The following is a 22,579-nucleotide window of genomic DNA, read 5'->3' on the forward strand; positions in this document are numbered from 1 at the left end:
ACATTTTTTTTTTTTTACTGAGAGACTGCTGAGGCGTGCCTTGAGAAAAGATGCCGCGTGTCACATCTGGATCACGGACCGCCATTTGCCTAATTGCCTAATTTGTCACGTTAACCTATCGTCCGTAAACCGTCTTTACAGACAATCAAAAATTTTTTTTTTCAGATCTGGTACTTTTTTCTCGCCTAAGTTGGTACGAAATATATTTTTTTTCCTTGTGGACACCCTGCTCGGAACACGGGCTGCCCCACGGGAGTAGCGCGCGACGCGGAGCAAGACGCGCGGTGGTGGAGGGGGGGGGGGTGAGAGCATGCCAGTAAATCGCGGCGACACGCGAGCCGCGAAAGCACGTCCGCTCGTCGCGGGCCGGAGGGTTTGTCCGAGCCGACTCCAAACTTCTCCCCCTCGCCCCTCCTCCCCCACAACACACCCTCGTCAATCATCCTCTGTTCGGCTGGCGCACCTCCGAGAGCTGAGGTCGACGGCCGCGTCACAGGGGGGGGGGGGGAAGACCCAACCCCGCGTCCACGACCTCGAGGCAAGAAGGACAAAGAGTTGCAACTCAGTGCTTCGACTAAGGCCCTTATTTTCCAAGCAGTTGAACTGCGAAGGTATTTATAGGTAGAGACCGGAAAAATTCGCGGGTTCAATGACCTCCGGGATAGAATCCAATATCCTCTAATTGGCCCTCAGTCCTCCAGATTAACAGTGGACCAATGGCAGAAGCAGCACTAAGGTATAATTATTTGAATTTTCGCATAACACGAAATGAACCCGCGAATTTTTCAGGTCTCTATTTATAGGTAGAGACTGGGAAAAATTCGCGCTTTCGATGACCTCTAGGATAGACTCCACAACCCCCTACATACTCAGGCAAATGCCACCTGCCCATTGGCTACTGACTCGTGAGACCTGTCAACTGGGACGCTTGCGATTCGATACTTTTTTTTTGGTTGAAGGTTTTCCATTGGCTCAAAGTCCTTCAGATAAACTGTGAGCCAATCACAGAAGCAATATAAATGTACAGTTGTTTGGATTCAAGCGTATCGTGAAATGAATCCGCGAATTTTTCCGGTCTCTAGTGTTTAGCGGCACAGACCGACGTGTTTTTCCCTGGACACGTGGCAAGACACAAGAGCTAGGTCCGCGCGACTCGGCGTGGGTGGTCAGGTCCGGGCCTGTGTTTATTCGAGCCTGTCGACGGACGACGTGTCGCTAGCGCTCGTGCGGTGGAGAGAAGAACCAGTCGCCGAGGCTTCCCGGCCAGAGTGTCCACAAGGAAAAAATATATTTCGTACCAACTTAGGCGAGAAAAAAGTACTAGATTTGAAAAAAAAAAAGTACTAAATTATAAATTTTTTTTATGGTTTTAACAATTTAGGAAGTTATTATGGCATTGCAATGCTCTAACTAAATATCACACCACACACACATACATTCCGTAGTTTTTTTTAAAAATAATTACGCTTAATAATTAGGGACCGGAAAAATTCGCGGGTTCAATGACCTGTAGGATGAACTCCATAGGTCTACGTACACTCGGTCAAATGTCACCCACTCATTGGCTGCTGTCTTGTGAGACGTCCCAACGTAGCAGCCTGTGATTCGATACAGCTTTGGTTGGGTGTTTCTCATTGGCCCAGAGTCATCCAGGTGAGTTGTGAGCCAATAGCAGAGGCAGCACTGAGGTATAACTATTTGTATTTTAACCTATGGCGAAATGAATTCGCGAATTTTTCCTGTCTCTATTAATAATAAAAAAAAACATATTGGAGTCACTGTAATATTATTATATTAAAGAAAAAAAGTACTAGATCTGAGCGTAAATGTACTAGACCACTAAAAAAACTTATAAAAGTACTAGATCTAGTACGAAAGTACTAACTGTGGACACTCTGTTCCCGGGTCTTTTCAACGAGCAGCTCTTCGTCCGGGCTTCGACTCCCGCCACGCGACTCGGCACACCTTCCCTCGACGGAAGAAAGACAAACCAAAGGTATTCTGAGAAAAACTGAAAATAATAAAAAAAAAAAGTCAGTCATGGGGACTGTCGACAGAAGTGAAAACTTAAAATTTTGTTTTTAAATGTGCAATATGTAGAGACCGGAAAAATTCGCGGGTTCAACGACCTCCAGGATAGACTCCACCATCCTCTACACACTCGGGCAAATGCAAACTGTACATTGGCCGTTGACTTGTGAGTCGTCTCGACTGGGCAGCATGTGATTCGACACTTCTATGAGTGAGGGTCTCTAATTTGCCCTCATACCTCCAGATTAACAGTGAACCAATGGCAGAAGCAGCACTAAGGTATAATTATTTGAATTGTAGCATTTCACGAATTGAATCCGCGAATTTTTCAGGTCTCTAGCCCTAATATTAAATCATTTCTACGTCAAATGTACGAAAGAACATGATTTTGGTATTATATCACTAGCATGTTGGTGACGCGAACACATAAGTTTCGCCCCTACCAATAATAACTTTAAAACTAGAAGAAATGAAGTTTTTTCATTGAAAGAATAAAAAAATTAACTTAAATCTACAAATAATCAACATTACATATCTCTAGGGGCATGCAAATTTCGCGAAAAGATTCCGAGACTATCTGAAAGTTAAAACTCTGTACCATCATCTGTGTTTCTTAATTGGGCGAGTTTCTTTCAGGTCAATGTATATTTTTACAACACCAATCACCGTGAGTCAGTGCGGAATCAAACAAGTCCTGATTGGCCCGGTCAAATAAAGCATTTATTTATCTCGCAAAAGGCCGCCAATCACAAGAAAGAAACCACTGGTACGGGTATACTTTGTTGCAGTCTAATAGGCACTCAGATTTATTCGCGAAAAATGCCTGCCCCTACGTATCTCTAATAAATCAATAACCTGACATTTGAAGAAAGTCACATCGAAAATAAATAAACAAAAGAAAAAAAACATAACCTCAACTTAACTAGTACCTACTAAAAATATCCAATACTCGCAATATGTCGCGTTCCTGAACAGCGACGCGGACAGTAGCGCCGGGTCGGGAGGTTAGGGCGAGGGGGTGTGAGGTCTCGGGGGGAGGGACGGTGACGCCTGGGCGTCGTCGCGCGCGGCAGGATGTTTATTCTCGCGCGCCGCCAGATATAGCACCGCGACGCCTTCTGGACGCTCTTGCTGGCCGCGGTCCAAGCGTCCTCCACTCCCCCTCCCCCTCCGGCGGGCATTCCTCGCTCGTCCCGACCCGGGACAGGGGCAGGCGCTCGTTCGACGAGATCGAGCGTAGCTGCGTCAATGGCGGCTTCAGGATGACCTTTCAGGAGGGGCTATCGCACAAAGAAAGGTCGTAGTTGCAAAAAATGAAAGTGGTCAGATATTGGCCTTGGAATATTATTTACAAATTACAGGTTTCAAATACAGAACCTTAGTAGCTCCATGCAACTTTTGATGAGATAAAAGTTTAACATACGAAATTAAATATTTAAGTAAACATAAATATACACTAATCAATAAAATTGGTCTCGGGAGGGGCTATTGCCCCCCCCCGCCCCCCCCCCCCCCCTTCTGGAGCCGCGCTTGAGCTGCGTTCGGGAAATCTACAGTGACATGTACCACGTACCGCTGGTGGTTTAAAAAGCTCTGCTGAACCTCAGCACGCGAACTCTCTTCAGCCGCGGATCAAGCTGTGCAGATTTACTACTATTGTGCTAATTCTTAGAACAACCTGCACAGTGAACGATACAAAAATAAAGCATCCAGGGGTTGGAAACATCACGAACCCCCCCCCCCCCCCCCCAAAAAAAAAAAAAAAATATATATATATATATATGTATCATTTCGACGATGAACAAAAGGAAAGAATTTGAAAGCAGCAGCCCAGTGTTTCTATCACCGCAACACCCCTCCCCCCCTTCCCCAAAACTCGCGAAAGCATCTATTTTTTTCTAGCGGACTTACAGAGATATTAATTACAGTAACATGCGGTAAGTTTTTTTAAATATTCCCGCCTTCTGAAGTATGCGAATTCCACTCTACTGTAATTAGTGTGTTGACAATGTAAAAAAAAAATTAATTTACATTTAGTTGCTTATTTCTGGACCATTAGTCGCAAAGTGTGATGCTGAAGAACTTAAGTGAGTCTGGTTTTTCATTGAAAACAATGTGTGCAGGATTAGTACCCATTTGAACAACATATGGAACAATCCATATAATCCCTATAATAATGCAGCATGTAGGTAATATATCATTTGGTATGAAAACTAAACTGAAATTTAAAACAAAAAGTATTTGGGATTACTCCTAAAATAATATATTAATAGCCCGGATCACTGTTCTAATGCGTTCATTAAATTTTTGGACATATAATGGTTTTAAACTTGAAAACAGCCTATGACTATGAATCACAGTAATGTTAGACCATTTCATCTTTCAGAAAAATTTAATGTAAGTAAATATTTTACAGTTGCCTCTTGGATTTTACATGGTAGCATTTACACAAAATTTCTAGGAAGCAGCATTGGAAAGAGTATAGAAAAAATATAACTGTACTTGGAGAACCAAGTACCCAATTACAGGAAAAACATTGACTGTAGATAGTGAACAATGAAATTAAAATTAGTATTACCATTACTTTACAAAGTACTATCCAAATTTTGTAAAATTTTTTACATGTGTTTATTAGTTAACTACCTATATAAAATTAATAATTTTTAATGCTTTAGTACAAAACTATTTTAATGTTCAAAACCAGACTGACACACTTAAATTTGCTGTTTCACGGGGTTTTTTCTTCTGTTTCAACAAAAACCAAACTAGAGTGCCTCTAATGACCACTTGTTTATGAACTAAATTCTTAATGTTTACAAAATCATGTTGGTTAACCCATCAAGGATGGCACCAAAAAACTTGCCTATTTATTCATTTCTTATTATGCATAAAAACAAATATTGCCCGTATACTAAAAGATATTTGTGTGATAGTTCGATGGGGTTTAAAGTTGCAAAGTTATGTACAAGTCTTCAGACAGGACCTCCAAGATTAAAGTGGGTTCCAATCCACTTTGATACTGCCTCGGTGCTCATGAATATGACTCATGCTGTAGTTTTAGGGCTGAACCCTCACCATATGAGCGTGACGCATCAGTGATCACGGCCTCTGAGGATTATCTCAAAGGTATATAAAAGAAAGATAAAATTTTCCTTGGAGTAGTAATTTACGTAACATGACTTATGAACAGCAAATGCATTATACCGGCAGGTAGAGACCGGAAAATTCGCGGATTCAATGACCTCCAGGATAGACTCCAATATCCTCTAAACACTCGGGCAAATGCCAAATGTTCATTGGCTGCTGACTTACGAGTCATCTCGACTGGGTGGCCTGTGATTCGACACTTCAATGAGTGAGGGTCTCTAATTGGCCCTCAGTCCTCCAGATTAACAGTGGACCAAATGGCAGAAGCAGCACTAAGGTATAATTATTTGAAGTTTAGCATAACACGAAATGAACCCGCAAATTTTTAAGGTCTCTACCGGCAGGTGAACAGCCAAACTTGGCCATAAGAAATATATTGTTTTTTTTTTTCCTAACCATTATTAGAATAACCTATGTAGTGTGTGAGGTAAGGTGATTACACTTAAATAGTTACTTGGTACTTCAACAAGTAAAATTTAAAACAACCAATGAGAACTATTTGAACTTTCTTTATTTTCAGTCATAATACACTCAATATAAAAAACAACACACAACATAAACCAACAAGGTTGAAGCGGAACAAACGTATTGAATGAATAGTGTCAACAGTTCTATTTCTCCTATCACGTGTTCATTCCACACTGTACTGTGTCAGAAACAAGCGTACAAGGTGTAAATGCACAGCCTGAAGCTAACATGGTGATCAACTTGTAACATAGTTCTTAGCGGTGGCTGTCTAACACTTTGTCTGCATTTAGAACTTCAATTCAATTTTGACAACTTGTTAAAAAAGCTTTTTCTTATTAACATAGACATGTCATATTTCCTATTGATATGTGAGGATAATTACAAACACGTGAGCAATGGCGGATGTAGAAAAAGGAAGGGGGGGATGAAATTAGGCAGTTATATCCTTATACCCTCAAAGTTATGGAAAAATTTGCAAAATATCAGTGAAGACAATATGTTATAGTGTGAGAAGCCACATTGCATACAGTAATGTAAGTTTTTGGTGTAAAAATATTTTAGCTCTTGGTATATGGCATTTGGTAGCAGTAATTTTACGAAAAGGAAACAGAAGTCGATGAACGGAAATGTGACAAAAAGATGGTGGACCCACGTAAACACAAATATACTAGAGTAACTTCTGTAAACATTAGGGTACATACCAATCGTATTGGTGTGCCAAATGAAACTTTATGATGGTGAAAATATCCTGGAATACATTTGGTAAACTAAATTAGTCTTAGTAAAAAGTAATCTTAAGTTTTAAAATACCTAAGAAGATTGGCACAGCGGTAGAGCAAGCACTTCTTAAAATCATGGGACATAGTTGGAATCTCGGCACTTGAAAAATTTATTTTTACGTTTATAACATTATAATATAATAATATTACACAATAATAATGTTGAATCAGCTCAAAAGGGTTAAAGTTAGTTTGCAGGAAGTATTTACATACTGATTTCAGTCGTTTCGACAAAAATACACACATATAGTCCTACTTAAGTGTTTTAAAATGTTTCAAATTAATATTTTAGTAATTCAATAGAAGTATAACTTCTAACATGTGCAGAATCTTTATAGTATTGACTGTTTGGTGAATTTTAACAAGATGAGCAGTATTTTAATAATAGGCTATAACATAAGGTTTGCATGATAAAGTTAAGTGGACTATGAGCTTTTTTATATAAAATGTGTCAGTCATTCAGTCAGTCAGTAGAAATGTCTTAATAATTATGAAAATAAATAAGGTGCTTGGATCAAATTATATATAATTATGTCTGCAACTGCAAAAAGAACACACAATGACATTTCTATTTTTTCCCTCTTACCAGCCAAAAGTAATAATATTATATTCCTCATCATAACTACTCAAGCAGGATTCACATACTTCCTCTAAATGCCATCTCCTACTCAAAATGTTGGCAGACATACTGACAAATTAAGTAATTGAAACTTATGATATGTCACTGTTCTTACAAAAACCACAATTTTGGAAAATTTTTAGAAAAACAAAATTGTTTTTAAAAAAATCAACCATAAAAAACTCAGTGATGAATATATGGCCCATCATATTAGTCAGGTTTTGTACTAGCAACAGAGCAAAGACAGCGAAGATTTTGTATATTTGAGCACCCAACAAAGAATACACAGCTATACTTGCTAGGTTGATATGTTTATTACATTTTTAATGCTTAGTTGCTATTCAGTGCAGCAAACCAAGAAATTCAATACAATTAATGTTTTATAAAATTAACTTTTACAGTTTTGGAAAAATCCTAACACTTATACTAAGTTTGAAAATTCGTAACTAAAACAGGCTTCTGTGGATTTTTTTATAATTAAAATCAAATTTTTAATTCATTTTCAAATTATTCACAAATGTAGAGCATTTTTTGAAACAATTTTAATTATAGAATTTTTACATAATTTTTTTACAATTGACAAGAGTTTAATAAAAATTTATGCAAGAGACAGTAAAAAAAATTAGAGATATAAATGATACCACAGTAAAGTGGATTAAATGCAAGGAAATATAATACCTCACAATGCATTTTCTTGAACCAGGAAAAAATTAAGTTTGAATATTGTTTTGTTGATCAAACTGATTATAAACATAAAAAAAAAGTATTTTTAAAATATTATCTGTTGCATATAAAAAGCATATATGTACTATGTTGAAGAAAATATCAAAATTTCTCAATGAATCATCTTAGGTGTCATACATTTTTAATAAACTTTATTGTGAATGAATCCCACTTGATGAACAGAAAAACAAATTAATCACAAATATTGAATATTTTTGAAACACTTTCAAACCCCTAAACTAAAAGGCGTAAAATATTTGTATATAGCATTTCACTCAGGTACTCTGCTTTATCATTTGGTTTTTCCACAAAAAAAAAAAAAAAAGTAAACACTAACTATGTACAAAGTTTTTTTCCAGAATTACAAAACAATAATTACAGGTTGTAGTAAACACCTATATATATATAAATGGATGTTGGTACACATGACAATAAACACGGACAAAGTTTGACTGATCACCATGAAAGTTTGCACCTCCAAGTGTTTTTTTCATGGAGAAGGTTGTTTGTTATGCTATCCATTTTGCTATAACTCACCACTAGATGGCCCCTGCAAGTGCATTGACTTCTATACCGATCAACCGATCGCCGTGAAAATTGGTACATTCTGATTTTTACTGTACTTTATCCTCAATAACAACAAATAGCTAGTGATTTGGACCGTGATTATTTCAAACACTTTATAAATTCTAGATTACATACAAACCATCCATTTTAGATATATAGAGGTAAATAAATAAACACTGGCAGGACAAATTCTGCCCCGTTCTGCTAGTATTATTATATATGAAGTAAAATGCTTGCTTAAAGCTATCAACTACAAAAATCATTTTGCCACATTTCCTACAAAATAAACTACTATTTGAAAATTTAAGCAAAGCTACACCTTCATCTGGTCAATATCATACTTTACTTCAGCAATCCATGTTGACTGATCTTCTTGCAGGGTTATTGACGCAGGGCGTCACAAGACAGGCCACAGAAGTGAGCAGGCACAAGCATAACTAAATGTCAACGAGGGGATACAAAAACAGGAATGACAATGGCAGCGAAAACTAACAACTAGGGATGGGCTCGTCAATACCTCTAATACCACTGAATCTGTTTTTTTAAAGATTCGAGATTCCAGGAAAAAAAAAAAAATTTGAATAATTTATTGGAAGAAATGTACTAATACCACAGTGAAAAATTCAACAGATACGTATCTGAAGTTCAATAGTTCTATTTGTGTTTTAATTCATACATAACCTATAACCTTTCTCCAAGATATTGTAATTTTAATATGTAATCATGCAACTAACACAATGACATGTATTGATTCAGGAAACCTAGTTAACGAAACTGGCATTTAAGGGGTTTAATATTTTAACAACAACAGTTAATGGACTTTTAGTTTTTTAACCTTGAGACCTACATGTGGGATACTGGAGACCGGTACTCGAAGAAACTAAGACTCGGCCCACCGCTAGCGACAGAGCGGAGCTACAGGAGCCGGAACAAGAAGAGCAGCAGCAGCAGCAGGGACAGGAGCAGGACGAGGTCGTGGAAGCTGACGAGGGCGGGGGGGCGGTCCAGTGTGGAATGAGCAGTCTGTTATTGCACCTCCCGGCTGGCGAGGCGGTGGAACTGCGACCGGCTGTCCTGCAGCAGCGTCGCCGGGGAGTCGAACTCCAGCACCTTGCCCTCCCCCATCACCAGCACCCTGCGCCCACACATTCCGCTCCAGTCAGGCATTCGCGTCTTTGTTCACGACGACGTGAAAAGACCTTTAATCCCGCGTTCCACGGTCCGGCACCAGTCAATCCGCTCGCGCTCGTATTTTTTTTGGATGGATTCCAGCTGTTCACCCAGGCAGCCACGTCGAATTACCACGTGTTTTGTTGGATCAGAGTTCATCGTTTGTGTACTCTTTATTTTCCTCTTTTATACCCGGGTAACATTTCACATTTCACCAATGCATTTAAGTGATGGTTTTTTTTGAAGAAGACCAATGCTTATCACCTTTTTCTTTGTCTAGAGCAGCAGCCTAGCACCGATTTACAAACGGGCCCACCGGGCATTTTCCCAGAGCGCCCGTTTGTTTGGAGGTTTTTCATTTAGAATGTTTATAAAATAACATAAAAACAGTACACATACACATTACCCAACAGTGGAAAAATACAAAATTAATTTCAAAGGCGTTAACAAATATTTAGTCCGGGAAAAATTAATTATATATTTTTTTTCCAGACTTTATATAATTAGCATATATTATATCTGGCAAAAAAAAATGCATGGCGAAACTTGCGTAGAAATTCCAATAGAACAAAAACATGTCAACATTCAATAACTCAATATGACAGGTGAAATACAGAAGCAGAAATCCTTGTAAAACACATTTATTAAAAATTAAAACCTACCTATCAGAGTCCATGATGGTCTGCACTCTGTGTGCAATGGTTATCACAGTGCTCTGACGAAACAATGAGCGCAAAGTACGCTGGATGTGCCTGTCTGTTTCCTGGTCGACGCTTGCTGTCGCCTCATCAATGCAAACAATCTGCAACATCATGCGGTTGGCACCAAAACAAATAATTCTGATCCATTCACAATGCACTGATGGTTGGCTATAGAATCTGTCTTTCTGCTGAAAGAGAATGGGCAATGCTTCCAAAGCTTTTCAATCAATTTCACAAAAACTTAAATCACTTAACACTGTAATTGTTTTCCAGACACAAGAACTAATTAAACATTAAAATTTCAGCTACTTAGTAAGAGTCCCTCCAAAAGTCCCAAGAATGAGCGCATGGACAGGTGTACACACAAGTTTGCGAGCCAAGATGTTATTAAAAAGATAGTTAACAGACATTTGTGTGATTACATAGTTGCTACCATACTAATTGCAAAATCACATCTAGCAATCATCTGAAGAACATTGCTAACAAACAAAGAGCAGGTTCCTTTACAGAAAACTTAACACAAACCTCCAAATGGTGATTCTGGATGCACTATAATTAGTTTTGAATTAGAATAGTAACAAAAATTTGAATTACCAAAGTAACAACTGCCATTAATGGAAAGTTGTGTTCTGCGCATAAAAGGCAAATTTATGATAATGCATGGATCCCCTTGGAGAAAACATTATGTTTACAAGTATTCATTAAATATGCATTTATTTTTGTATTCTATAATTGAGGTATTTTAGCAGCACTGATACCTGAGGTACACTAAGTGAATGGCGATAATTACTATCTTTAGCATCACTGAAAGCCCTATTATAAAATCATACACTACCTTTATTTAACAATTTGGGGGTCTCTGGTGACTTACAAACAAAAACCATCACCTGAGAGGATGGCACAATCAGTGACCTTTTGAACTATAACAACGGAGCAGTACAATAGTGTGGGCGCTAAAATTACAAATGGCTTACAACTGAAAAGGAGAGATTTATAGGTGTCCAGTGTTTTAAAAATTCGCAAAAATCGCGGATCTTCCCATCAAAATTGCACCAAAGTCAAAGCTTCAAATAAAACTAATAGCAAATTTCCTGGCGAAGTCACATCAGATGATAAAAAGAGCTTCAATTTGATTTGTTTGATCAAAGTTCTGCACAGAACCAACAAACGGTGAATTGCAAAAGTGATGCCCAAAGGTGAACCTTCAACGAAAACTTTAAAATGTGTGCTCCATGCCAAAAGAAAGGCAAATTTCCGAAACTGTATCAATAAATATAGTCCGGATAAATTAGCGATTTCAATGAGCTTTAGGATATACTCCATGATCCCATATGCACACGGGAAAATTACATTTGCTCACTGGCTACTGACTCGTGTCGCTTGTTAACCGGGGACGCCAGTGAATCGATACTTCTTTTGTTGAAGGTTTTTCAATTGGCCGAGTATCATTCAGATAAACCGATGCAGTAGAATAGCAAACGTTTTTTGGATTCCAGACCATCACGAAATGAATCCGCAAAATTTTTCCGATACTTGATCAGTGAGTAACCGTGAGGGTTCAAGTCAACAGTTGGCTCGTGCCGGGAGGCAGACCTTGGCGTTGCGCAGCACGGCGCGAGCGAGGCACAGCAGCTGGCGTTGGCCCGCGGAGAGGCGGGCCCCGCCGGGCCCCACGGCCGCCCCCAGGCCCCCCAGCCGCCTCACCGCGGCCGCCGCCTGGCAGCGGGTCAGGGCGTCCCACAGCTCCGCGTCCCGGCTCTCCCCGAGCGGGTCCACGTTGTCCCGCACCGAGCCCGAGAACAGGAACGGCTCCTGGGGGATGATCGCCAGCCGCGACCTGCCCGCCGGGCGACAAGGGGAACATCTCAGCGACCAGCTTTTACTTAACTCATCATAAGAAATGTTGTCTGAGCTGGACATGACCAGTATCAAAGCTAAATGATTCCATTTATTCAGGCATAAAAATATTTAGTCTTGCAAATGGTCTTCTTAGACATGCAATTTTATTTACTACTTGCAAATTTTAAATTTTAAAACAGAAAATTTGTGCCTATTTATATTGATGTACCAGGGGGTTAAGGGGCTTTACTACGATAGGTGTTGGTCTGTTACCTTGAGTGTCACCATGTGGGTACAAGACTCGAAGTTCCCCCCTACCAACCAACCAACCAACCACAGGACCTGGTACGCCATATGCATCGGGGGAGGCTACTTATCGCTAATGGCTTAAGGCATCCCACACGGCGTCAAACATGTCCATTAGGCGGATTTTAAATGCAAGTAACCCTTCAATAAAAACCTTAAAAATTAAACACATGCCCTTTTACATTAATATTTATTATGTAGTTATTAAATTATTTTGACTATTAAGAGTTTTTTAAAAGCTTTTTTTTTTAAAAAAAAAGAAAACCCTTAGGTGGTAATGAAAAAAAAGAAGGGCTTTACAATATCTATATATATAAAAATGTTATGTTGGTTTATGTACGCTTCAAAAACTCAAAAAGTTCTGCACAGATCGAGCTGAAATTTTACCATTATATACAACCTGCATCAAGGATTGTTTTTATCTACTTTTTACGTCAGCAACATACCCGCGACCGCGAAAAAGTAACTGCGCCATTTTATTAATGTGTTTTCTCACCAATAAAAACAAAAAAAACACGCATTTTCTGTTATGGAAACGTTTCTCCATGCCAAAGGATTTCTCTTAGCAATGAAAAAAACTACGTCAAGTAAAGCGAACGGGAAATGGCTATATACAATGAGAATGCTTTTATTGTGAGGTGAAATAATTAAAAAATTACTAAGCGTACCGGTATGGCACTAATTATACAATATGAATTACTTTAGTGTGATCGTCTCTCGATTGTGCTGTGCCGTTATCCAAATCGTAAGTAGAGGTTATGTTTTGTATGGGTCTATCACCACTTGATGTGGGATTGCATGTAGATGGTTCTAGGCTATTATTTTTTGAACTCCTTAGACCCTATATATTTTTTTTTAATTTTAATTAAATTAATATGTTCTACGGAATTTTTAAACACACTTGACCTGCCAGGGATACCACCACACATACGTAAATTGAAAATAGGTGTGCCAATTATCCTCTTGCCGAATATTAATCAGCCAAAACTCTGCAACGGCACGCGACTTTCAGTTAAGAAATTAACGAATAACGTAGTGGAAGCAACGATTTTAACAGGGCCTTTCAAAGGTGAAGATGTCCTCATTCCTCGAATACCCATGATCCCGACCGATACACCATTTCAATTTAAAAGATTACAATTCCCAATTCGATTGGCATTTGCAATCACAATCAATAAAGCTCAAGGTCAATCTTTAGAATTGTGTGGTTTAGATTTAGATGCGGATTGCTTTTCACATGGACAACTGTATGTTGCGTGTTCCCGAGTCGGAAAACCAGATAGTCTTTATAACTACGCATACAGTGGAAAAACAAAAAAATATTGTATATCCACAAGTATGGTAAAATTAAACTTATATGAAATGTATTCTTTGTTTTGTTTCTCATTTCTCAACTATTCAATCACAATGTGCCACAGCGAAGCGTGGCAGGGTACAGCAGGCTTCACAATATGTATTAAATAAAAATAAAATAAAATAATTACGTGAATGAGTCACAAATTACAGAAGTTACACAAACACACCTACACACACATTGGCAGGAAATTCAAGTGTTGAAGGCATGCAAAGGGGTAAATGTTGGCGGGTCATACTGAGCTCACAGGAGGGGCATGGCTCCTAGCTGACAATATTAAAAACTGTTTTATGACAACTAAATACCACAAAAATTTCCATAAAAAAAAAGTTACATATTAACATGATACCTTAGAGCCGTGAGGCTCAGGTGGGAAATGTTGACGGTGTCTATGTAGATCTCTCCGCTGTCAACTTCACACAGGCGGAACAAGGCAGCCAGCAGCGAACTCTTCCCGGCTCCAGTGCGGCCAACCACACCGATCTTTTCAGCAGGGCGGGTCTCGAAGCTAACGCACCGCAGAGAAGGAACCAGGTGATCCCTGCGAGGAAAGGTGCAAGCAACTCTAGTTGAACAGTAACAGTTTATAGCCTGTGTTGTAACACCTTTGCATTAAGTTTTGGATTTTAAAAAAATGGTAGAAATATGGTAGCAGTTTGATATTAAATTAAATGTTGGTCTCAGTGGTAAAAGATAATTTTGTTAGAATATTAACTGACTTTTTTAAAGTAAATCATGATGTAATGAATTGTCTTCATCATACCTCAACTCAAAAAAATCCTAAAAATAAAGTTGAAAAAATAGTTTAAGGTAATATTTGAGTAACATTCAAACAATTAATAAAATTTTTGATACACTTTAGTCCTAGCCAAGTGCAAGTCACAAACCTGAAATATTGTTTTAAAATTATAATACCTGCCTAATACTGTACTTGTTAAAAATATGTACTCGGAACGAAGGAAGTTTGGTGATTAGATCAATAGCATCTAACCAGGACAATTTAAATTCATTTTTCAATGGAGATAAAAATAAAATATTTCTTAAAAGGAGAAACGTGGTAGATGTATTCAATGATTATTGTAACAGAAACTATAGTTTGCTTTCAAAATATTTCAGTAAAAAGATATGATAATGCCAATTATTTCATAAATGATAACGGTAACCAAACAATGGTGGTTGATACATATATGTAACTGGAATCATTTAGCAATGTATATTTGCAATTCTAAAAATGCAAAAATTTTGTAAATTTTAGTAATCACTATGAATGGACCAATAAAATCCTCAAATACCGTAAAATCCTTTTTATTCCAAGGATTTGAAATTCTTGGAGAAAAAAAAAAATTCAAAGAAAAATATTAGAGGAAATAAAGTTATTAAAAAAATTCAACACTGATAACATCTGAAGTTTAATAGGTCAATTTTTTTTCTTTATACCTATCATGTTACCATACCCCCAAGTTAGTGTACTTTTGACATGTAATTATATCAATAAAATTACAACATGAATTGATTCTGAAAACTTAAGTTTGTGAAACCAACATCCAAATGGTTGGTTGTTTCAACACCATAGTTAATATTTGTTTGTTTCTTGAAAATTATTTTATTTTTGACCCTTGAGACCTACATTTGGACTCTGGGGTATTTTTGAGATACTATTTGGGAATTGAATTCGAAATACAGATTAGAGAAAATTGGGATTCAATCTATCACTAGTAACCACTGTCTAAAGAATTTTGGATTACGAAGAGTTTCAAATCTGAACATGTATAATTTGACTCTCTGTAAAAAAAAGTTGTGTTTAAAATAAGACTTACAATTTTTTTTTTTTGTAATTTTACAATTTTAGCTACTTATATAGTTTATAGCATAGTCCTAGTATACACACCTGACAATTCCCAAATATTGTTTAAAATTTCTACTGAATATTATACTTATTTAAAGTTGTAACTTGGAACTACAGTGGTATGAGTTGTCAGATCACTCGCATCCAACCAATTTCAATTAAAAGCATGTATTTTTTACAACTGATGTTTAAAAAAAAATTATCAGTTGAAAATCCTGTGTCTGGTGCAATGATGTTAGCTGGAATGTGTCAGTTGCCTGAATTAATTAATGAATAAGGGACTGGATAATTTGTGAACGACATTATTAGTAAACTAAAGGTGAAAATTTCTAACAGTGTTGTAACCAAATTTATTTTTGTAAATTTGAAGTGAACATATTTACAGTGCAAAGGTAATTATTTTTTTTTGAGAGGGGAAGCAATGACCATTGGTTTGGGAGGAAGGGAAAATGCATCATCATCAATTGGAGGGGGGGGGGGGGGGTACCCCTGCAAACATGTATAACCGAACTTAGAAAATTGTTTATAAAAACACTGCCGGAAAATGTTCACACATTAGTTTGCTTCAAAAACTACGTTCATTTGTAATGGCATTTTTTTTTTTTATTTACATAACTTTTATCTCGGTATGTAGTACTGGAGTAGGTATCCAACATCGGTGTCATCATAAATGATGACGGGGTGATGAGATGAGTATGGAGAATCAGAGGCATGAAAAGGAACACAGGATGAAAACACAACTGGCTCATCCACCACGTTTCCCACTAGGAGTCAAATGTTAAAAGTCCGGGGCGGGAGACAGGTGGTCCGATCGCTCGATCGCCTGACCTGTACTTCAGCACGACCTCGTGGAAGGTGACGACGCCCTGCCCCGGCCAGCCGTAGGGGGGCAGGGCCAGCTCCTCGGACCGCTCCGGGACCACCTCCTCTGTGTACTGGCACACCCTCTCCACCGCGACCATCTCTTTCTCCGTCTCCGTGAAGGCGTTCACCAGGCCGTTCAGGATGCTCGTGACCGACAGCGCGTACGAGATGGCCAGCCCGATCAGACCTGCGAGCCGCACATCCCAAACTGTTGTCCGTTTACCACCATCACACCAGATATTTATTTTGTACGGATGGGTCAAGAAAAGCTGGAATTGGGAAGACTCCACTGTCTTTGTCAGTCACTTTAACACTTCCATGCATTAAGGTTTTCTTGCTGTTGGAGGGTATGGGCTCCCGATATATGCTGGCAGCTAATCTTTTTCTGCCCTCCCATAGCTCTCACGATCCTTTGGCTCCTATTGAACTGCCCTTTATTCAACTTGCATTTACCTTTGGTTCTAAATGTATTTTCGTCGCACAAACAAATATTCTTTCTACGCTAAGATTCTTCAACTCTGCAGATAAACAAAAAAACTTTGCTATAGATGTGTTATGCCAGTACTGAATTAGGTTCAAGTAGTACCTTTCAAGGGCTCACCACCGACACCTCGATGGCCGAATACCCTCCGGACACCGCTCTGTGCTCACCTGGGTTGGCCACGTTGAACTGGTGCTGCAGCATCGCGATGAAGCCGATGCCCGTCACCATGGCGACGCCGATGAACTGCAGGCGGAGCCCCAGCCACTGGCCCGCCGCCTGGCTCGCGTACTGGCACTTCTGGTTGGCCTCCAGGTAGTCCTCGTTCTCTCGGCGGAACCTGCAGCGCCCCCGCCCCACCGCTCCAACCAATCACACGCGTGTATATATACTCTGGATACCAGATCAGTTGCAAATGTGGCCTTTATTTGAGTCCTACCTCGGGTACCAGTGCTTTTAGAATTACACATGTTGTCGTTAAGCTGTCCCCCACTAAGCTTCTTCACGTAAGTTAGAGGATGTATATATAATAAAAAAAAGTATTACAGCATATAGCAAGATAAACACAGTTTTCTTGTATTTTCACATTCCCCTCATTTTGAGCACTTGTTTAACAGTACAATACTTAAACTACACTAATAATAAAATGTAAAACACAGTTAATTCAATTTTAATAAGTAACATTTGCAAATTTTTTGGTTCCAGCTTGAAAGGTTTAAGCAATTTTACACAAATTGTTTGGTTGATTCCGATTCAGTAATCGGCTGATTCCATAGATTCAAATGGTTATCGAAAGGATTTAGAGTCTACTAGTTTTGAAACTGAAGCTATTCAATTCTTCCACTATAACACAATCTTGGCATTTTGAATTTTTGAAGTGAAAACTTCTTTAGCAGCATTGAGCAATTTTTGATAGGGGCAAAACTTATGGGTTAGTGTCATCGACATGCTAGTGACGTGTTGCGTCAGACTGGCAAATCGCAGGGGCCTGTGTACATGTATACACATATATACACTAATACATTGTATATACTCGACTGTATCATGTGGATGATGGACTTTTTTTTGGATGGGTAAAATCTTGTGAGTTCGCATCACTGACATGCTGTAATAGCAGTAAGTGAAGTTAATTTGACCACGTGAATACACGATCTAGGTCTGACATCACTGGTAAGTCATAGCTAGGTAATGAATTTTTAAGTAATTTTTACATACCACTGACATCTGTTGTGACTAAAAATGTGATGTGAGGATAAATGATATACTGACATCGTACTGATATAATACCAAAACCATTTTCTTACATACATTTGACGTAGAAATGATGTCATATTGTACATTTAAAAACAAAGTTTTAAGTTTTCACTTCTGTTGACAGTCCCCATGACCACGGTGTCCACAGTTAGTACTTTCGTACTAGGTCTAGTACTTTTATAAGTTTTTTAGTGGTCTAGTACATTTACGCTCAGATCTAGTACTTTTTTTTCCTTCAATATAATAATATTACAGTAACTCCAATATGTTTTATTATTAAGCATAATTAATTTTTCAAAACTATGGAATTTATGTGTGTGTGTGTGGTGTGATATTTAAGTTCAAGCATTGCAATGCCATAATAACTTCCTAAATTGTTAAAAACATAAAAAATTATAATTTAGTACTTTTTTCTTGCTTAAGTTGGTACGAAATATTTTTTCCTTGTGGACACCCTGCCCATGACTTGCTATTCTTTTTTTAATAGGGGCATCAAAAAATATTTTCCAAGACTTTACAGGTGGATTCAAACAGGGCGCCGTCCCACACCTGGGGGTGGCGCGGAACGCCCGGATGGTGGGCAGCCCCGCCAGCGTCTCGCTGAAGTGGCTGTACACGGGCGACAGGGAGACGCTGGACAGCCGCTTGAGCTCCCGGGAGGCGAGGCGGTACTGGGCCTGCAGCCACTGGTACACGGGCACCAGGGGCGCCAGCACCAGCACCATCCAGGGCAGGCCGTACACCACGATGGCCACCGCGCCCAGCGCGCTGAACAGCTGCGCCAGCAGGATGTTGGCGATGAACGGGAGGGAGTCGTCGATGGTGTACGTGTCCGACGAGAACCGGTTCAGGATCCGGCCCAGCGGCGACGTGTCGAAGAACAGCACACGAGCCTGAAGTACCGAATGAACAACGCCTTGTAGCATACATGGATACGATGACAAAGACTGGCTATGCTGTTGCCTCTTAACCTATAATGACATATTTGTCACAAATTTACGTCAAACATTTTTTTAAATGAACTAGAAAAAAAATTAATATATCTGGCTGTGTGATATATTATTTCTGTGAGAATTATAATTTTACTACAAGTTGTGACAGTTTTTGACTTTTCCACCTTACGCGAATACATGTATGAGCAAAGCTTGAAAGGCCATAAGACATAATGAAAAACCTATAGTCTCCCTGCTTATCCTCGGTCACACACATAAGTTTCTTGGTTGCAACAACGATGTTACAGCATTGTACTCTCACGGTAACAACCAGCTGTACGTTCCATTTCAAACACATTTGAGCTACAGACTGAAGAGTCAACAAATAACTGACTAGCAAGGTGTGCATTCTGAACCTGTCCCTTCAAGGAAGAAAGTCTCGAAACCAGTAATTAATCAGTGAGTTAAAATCCAATTATCCTACAATGGTAGGTATGTTATTACGTACACACACAAAAATTAAATTCAATAATAAATAAGTTAAAACTCATTATACTCTAATTAAATGTAGATAATCAATCTGTCCGTCTCTCTTCTCAATATTATAAATAGCAAATATGTATTTTTAAATCAACTCACACTGACGATGTTCTTCAGCAAAAGGTTGTGGATACCGGCAGCAGCATGCAGCCCTCCGTACGCAAACAGGAACGCCCTGAGCAGAGTGAACAAGGAGTTGAGACCCGCCATGATCCCGTACACCGTCAAGTAGAACTGCGTCCTGTCGTCCACAGGCGACATCGTCCAGGCGTACAACGGCACGGATGTAGCGTTTGTAGCGTTGGAACTGTTGTTCACGTGACTCACCTTCAAGAAAAAGAAAAACACAAGCTTGTTAAGAAAGAGCCCAAAATTCTCTTTCTCCGAATTAACTGCATGGTACTGCACACAAATACTAAGATTAAATTTTAATGACGAGAGAACAAATTTCATGGGTTTATTTTTAGTCCGTCCAATTCAGTTTTTACAACAGAAGATACCACTGTTAATGTTTTTAACTTTATAAAACCTTTTTGTAATACTTACTACTCTAATATAGTGGTAAAATTGATGTGCTGCATTTTTTCGATCAAATAAACTGTAATAAATTGTTCTAAAATGGATACATTCAGAACAATAAAAAAATTAGAGAGCATCTGTGGTTCCAAGGTGATTCCGTAAGAGGTGCACACTGAAAGAAATTATTACACGTACTGTGCTTTAAATATCTACAAGCCTAGATGTCAATAAAATGTATTGTTACTGTCGATTTTTGGTTGATCTGGCGGAGAGAAGGTGTTGCCGAGTCAGTCAAGTAATTCCATACCTCAAAGAGAATAACATGAAACACGGTGACTCTAATGACGAAATGTTCTCTTGTAGCTCTCAAGCTCACGGTTCTAATGTGCGCGGTATACCCTAGAGTTCAGCCGTCGCAGGGTGATCGGCTCACCCAGTAGCTGAGCCACCAGTCGGTGAAGTTGCGGGTGGCCTGCATGGAGGCCAAGGAGAGGAGGATGGCGGCCGCCAGCAGGTGTCCCACGGCGCGCCAATACGACCACAGCACGCCCGCGCCGATGGTCCCCGTCTCCCGCCCCTCCTCCTCCAGCACGCCGTCCCGTCCCTCCGGAGCGTCCGTGCCGCGGCCGGCAGAGTCCTCCGCCGTGGGCCCGCTCCCCACGTCCTTGCCCTTGCTTACCGTCGCGGCGATCCCGGCCACGTTCTCCAGCAGCAAGTACTCGTCAAAGTTCGCCAGCACCACGTTGGGCTTGCCTGCAAGGAAGGGCTTTGGTGAACAAACCCTGCAGAAACCAGGCACATTCCGGATCAAAGTTTCAAACACTGAGCCACAATACATTAGTGATTAGTGTGCTGCAAAATTTTGGAAGATAAAAATAAATAATATTTTTATACAAAAGTGTTAACCCACCCTGCTGCTGTATGCGGCCGTCTTCCATCACGACGACGTTGTCGGCGGAGAGAAGGTACTGGACGTGGTGCGTGCACAGCACACACGTCTTGCTGCGCAACAAGCCCCGCACACACTTCTGGAATATGTGACGTGCCACGTGGACATCCACTGCAGACAGGATGTCGTCCAGGAAGTAAATTTTCTTGTCCTACAAGGTTTCAAAGAGGAACTTGGTTTATATTTTCACTCTATCTTTAACTTCAAGGTTCCGATCACCCAAAAGAAAAGCGATGTGTCGTTCGTGATCGACATACTGAACAGGATCATGTATGTTCGTAACGCTCAAAAATTGTTACCACCTCAGCAAAGAAGCAGCACTTCAAAAATACCTGGTAGACAGCCCTGGCAAGGCATATCCGGATCTTCTGACCTCCACTGAGTGTTGACCCGCTGTCCCCTACACCTGTCAGGTCGCCGTCTGGCAAGGCGTCGATGTCCGGCTGGAGGCAGCATGCGTCAATCACACTCCTACCAACACAACATGATGGCAGCATGCGTCAATCACACTCCTACCAATACAACATGATGGCAGCATGCATCAATCACACTACTACCAACACAACATATCATGCGTCAATCACACTACTACCAACACAACATGATGGCAGCATGCATCATTCACACTACTACCAACACAACATAACATCATGCATCAATCACACTCATACCAACACAACATGATGGCAGCATGCATCAATCACACATATACCAACACAACATGATGGCAGCATGCATCAATCACACTCCTACCAACACAACATAACATCATGCATCAATCTCACATCTACCAACACAACGTGGCAGCATGCGTCAATCACACTCCTACCAACACAACATGATGGCAGCATGCATCAATCACACTACTACCAACACAACATAACATCATGCATCAATCAGACTACTACCAACACAACATGATGGCAGCATGCATCAATCACACTCCTACCAACACAACATCATGGCAGCATGCATCAATCACACTACTACCAACATAACATAACATCATGCATAAATCACACTACTACCAACAACATGATGGCAGCATGCATCAATCACACTACTACCAACACAACATAAAAGCATGCATCAATCACACTTCTATCAACACAACATGGCAACAGGTATAAATTACACTCCACCAAACAAAAATATTCCTTGCTAATGATATACCCAAGATTCATCACATGCAGTGATTTTATTTTCTTTAAATAAAAAAAATTGATTTAGTGCTCAGAAAACAGAGCCATTTTCAGGCCCACCACAAAGTACTTTTATGCCTTCAAAAGTAAGCATAACTATCACTAACCATTACTTCATCTCTCACAAAAACATTTTTTGGCTCTACACACCAATTGTATGCAACGAGGCATTGCTGCATAAGCATAGCATTCAAACAATGTATTCAGAAAAAGATTGTCCCTGTATAGGTGTGAAAGAAGATAAATCTATACATATATGAATGTATCTATAGCATGGTTCCCAGTTAT

At 39.5% G+C, this 22,579-nt stretch overlaps 1 protein-coding gene across 3 annotated transcripts in view; it reads right to left on the reverse strand.

Moving 5' to 3' along the window:
* Positions 1-5,670: 5,670 nt before the first annotated feature.
* The window catches only part of LOC134542487 (ATP-binding cassette sub-family C member 10), an 84,803-nt gene continuing 67,894 nt past the window's right edge, over positions 5,671-22,579 (reverse strand). For all 3 annotated transcript variants that reach the window (XM_063386817.1, XM_063386816.1, XM_063386815.1), the window contains exons 14-24: positions 21,422-21,560; positions 21,051-21,240; positions 20,574-20,893; positions 19,721-19,948; positions 18,699-19,042; positions 17,066-17,235; positions 16,379-16,601; positions 14,054-14,245; positions 11,799-12,042; positions 10,167-10,306; positions 5,671-9,469 (exon numbers count right to left, since the gene is read on the reverse strand). In XM_063386817.1, the coding sequence (XP_063242887.1) occupies positions 9,361-9,469; positions 10,167-10,306; positions 11,799-12,042; positions 14,054-14,245; positions 16,379-16,601; positions 17,066-17,235; positions 18,699-19,042; positions 19,721-19,948; positions 20,574-20,893; positions 21,051-21,240; positions 21,422-21,560 (2,299 nt within the window). In that variant the 3' untranslated portion in view covers positions 5,671-9,360. The remainder of the gene's footprint in view (positions 9,470-10,166; positions 10,307-11,798; positions 12,043-14,053; positions 14,246-16,378; positions 16,602-17,065; positions 17,236-18,698; positions 19,043-19,720; positions 19,949-20,573; positions 20,894-21,050; positions 21,241-21,421; positions 21,561-22,579) is intronic.

This window comes from Bacillus rossius, assembly GCF_032445375.1.
Source record: "Bacillus rossius redtenbacheri isolate Brsri chromosome 4 unlocalized genomic scaffold, Brsri_v3 Brsri_v3_scf4_2, whole genome shotgun sequence".
Classification (NCBI taxonomy): domain Eukaryota; kingdom Metazoa; phylum Arthropoda; class Insecta; order Phasmatodea; family Bacillidae; genus Bacillus; species Bacillus rossius.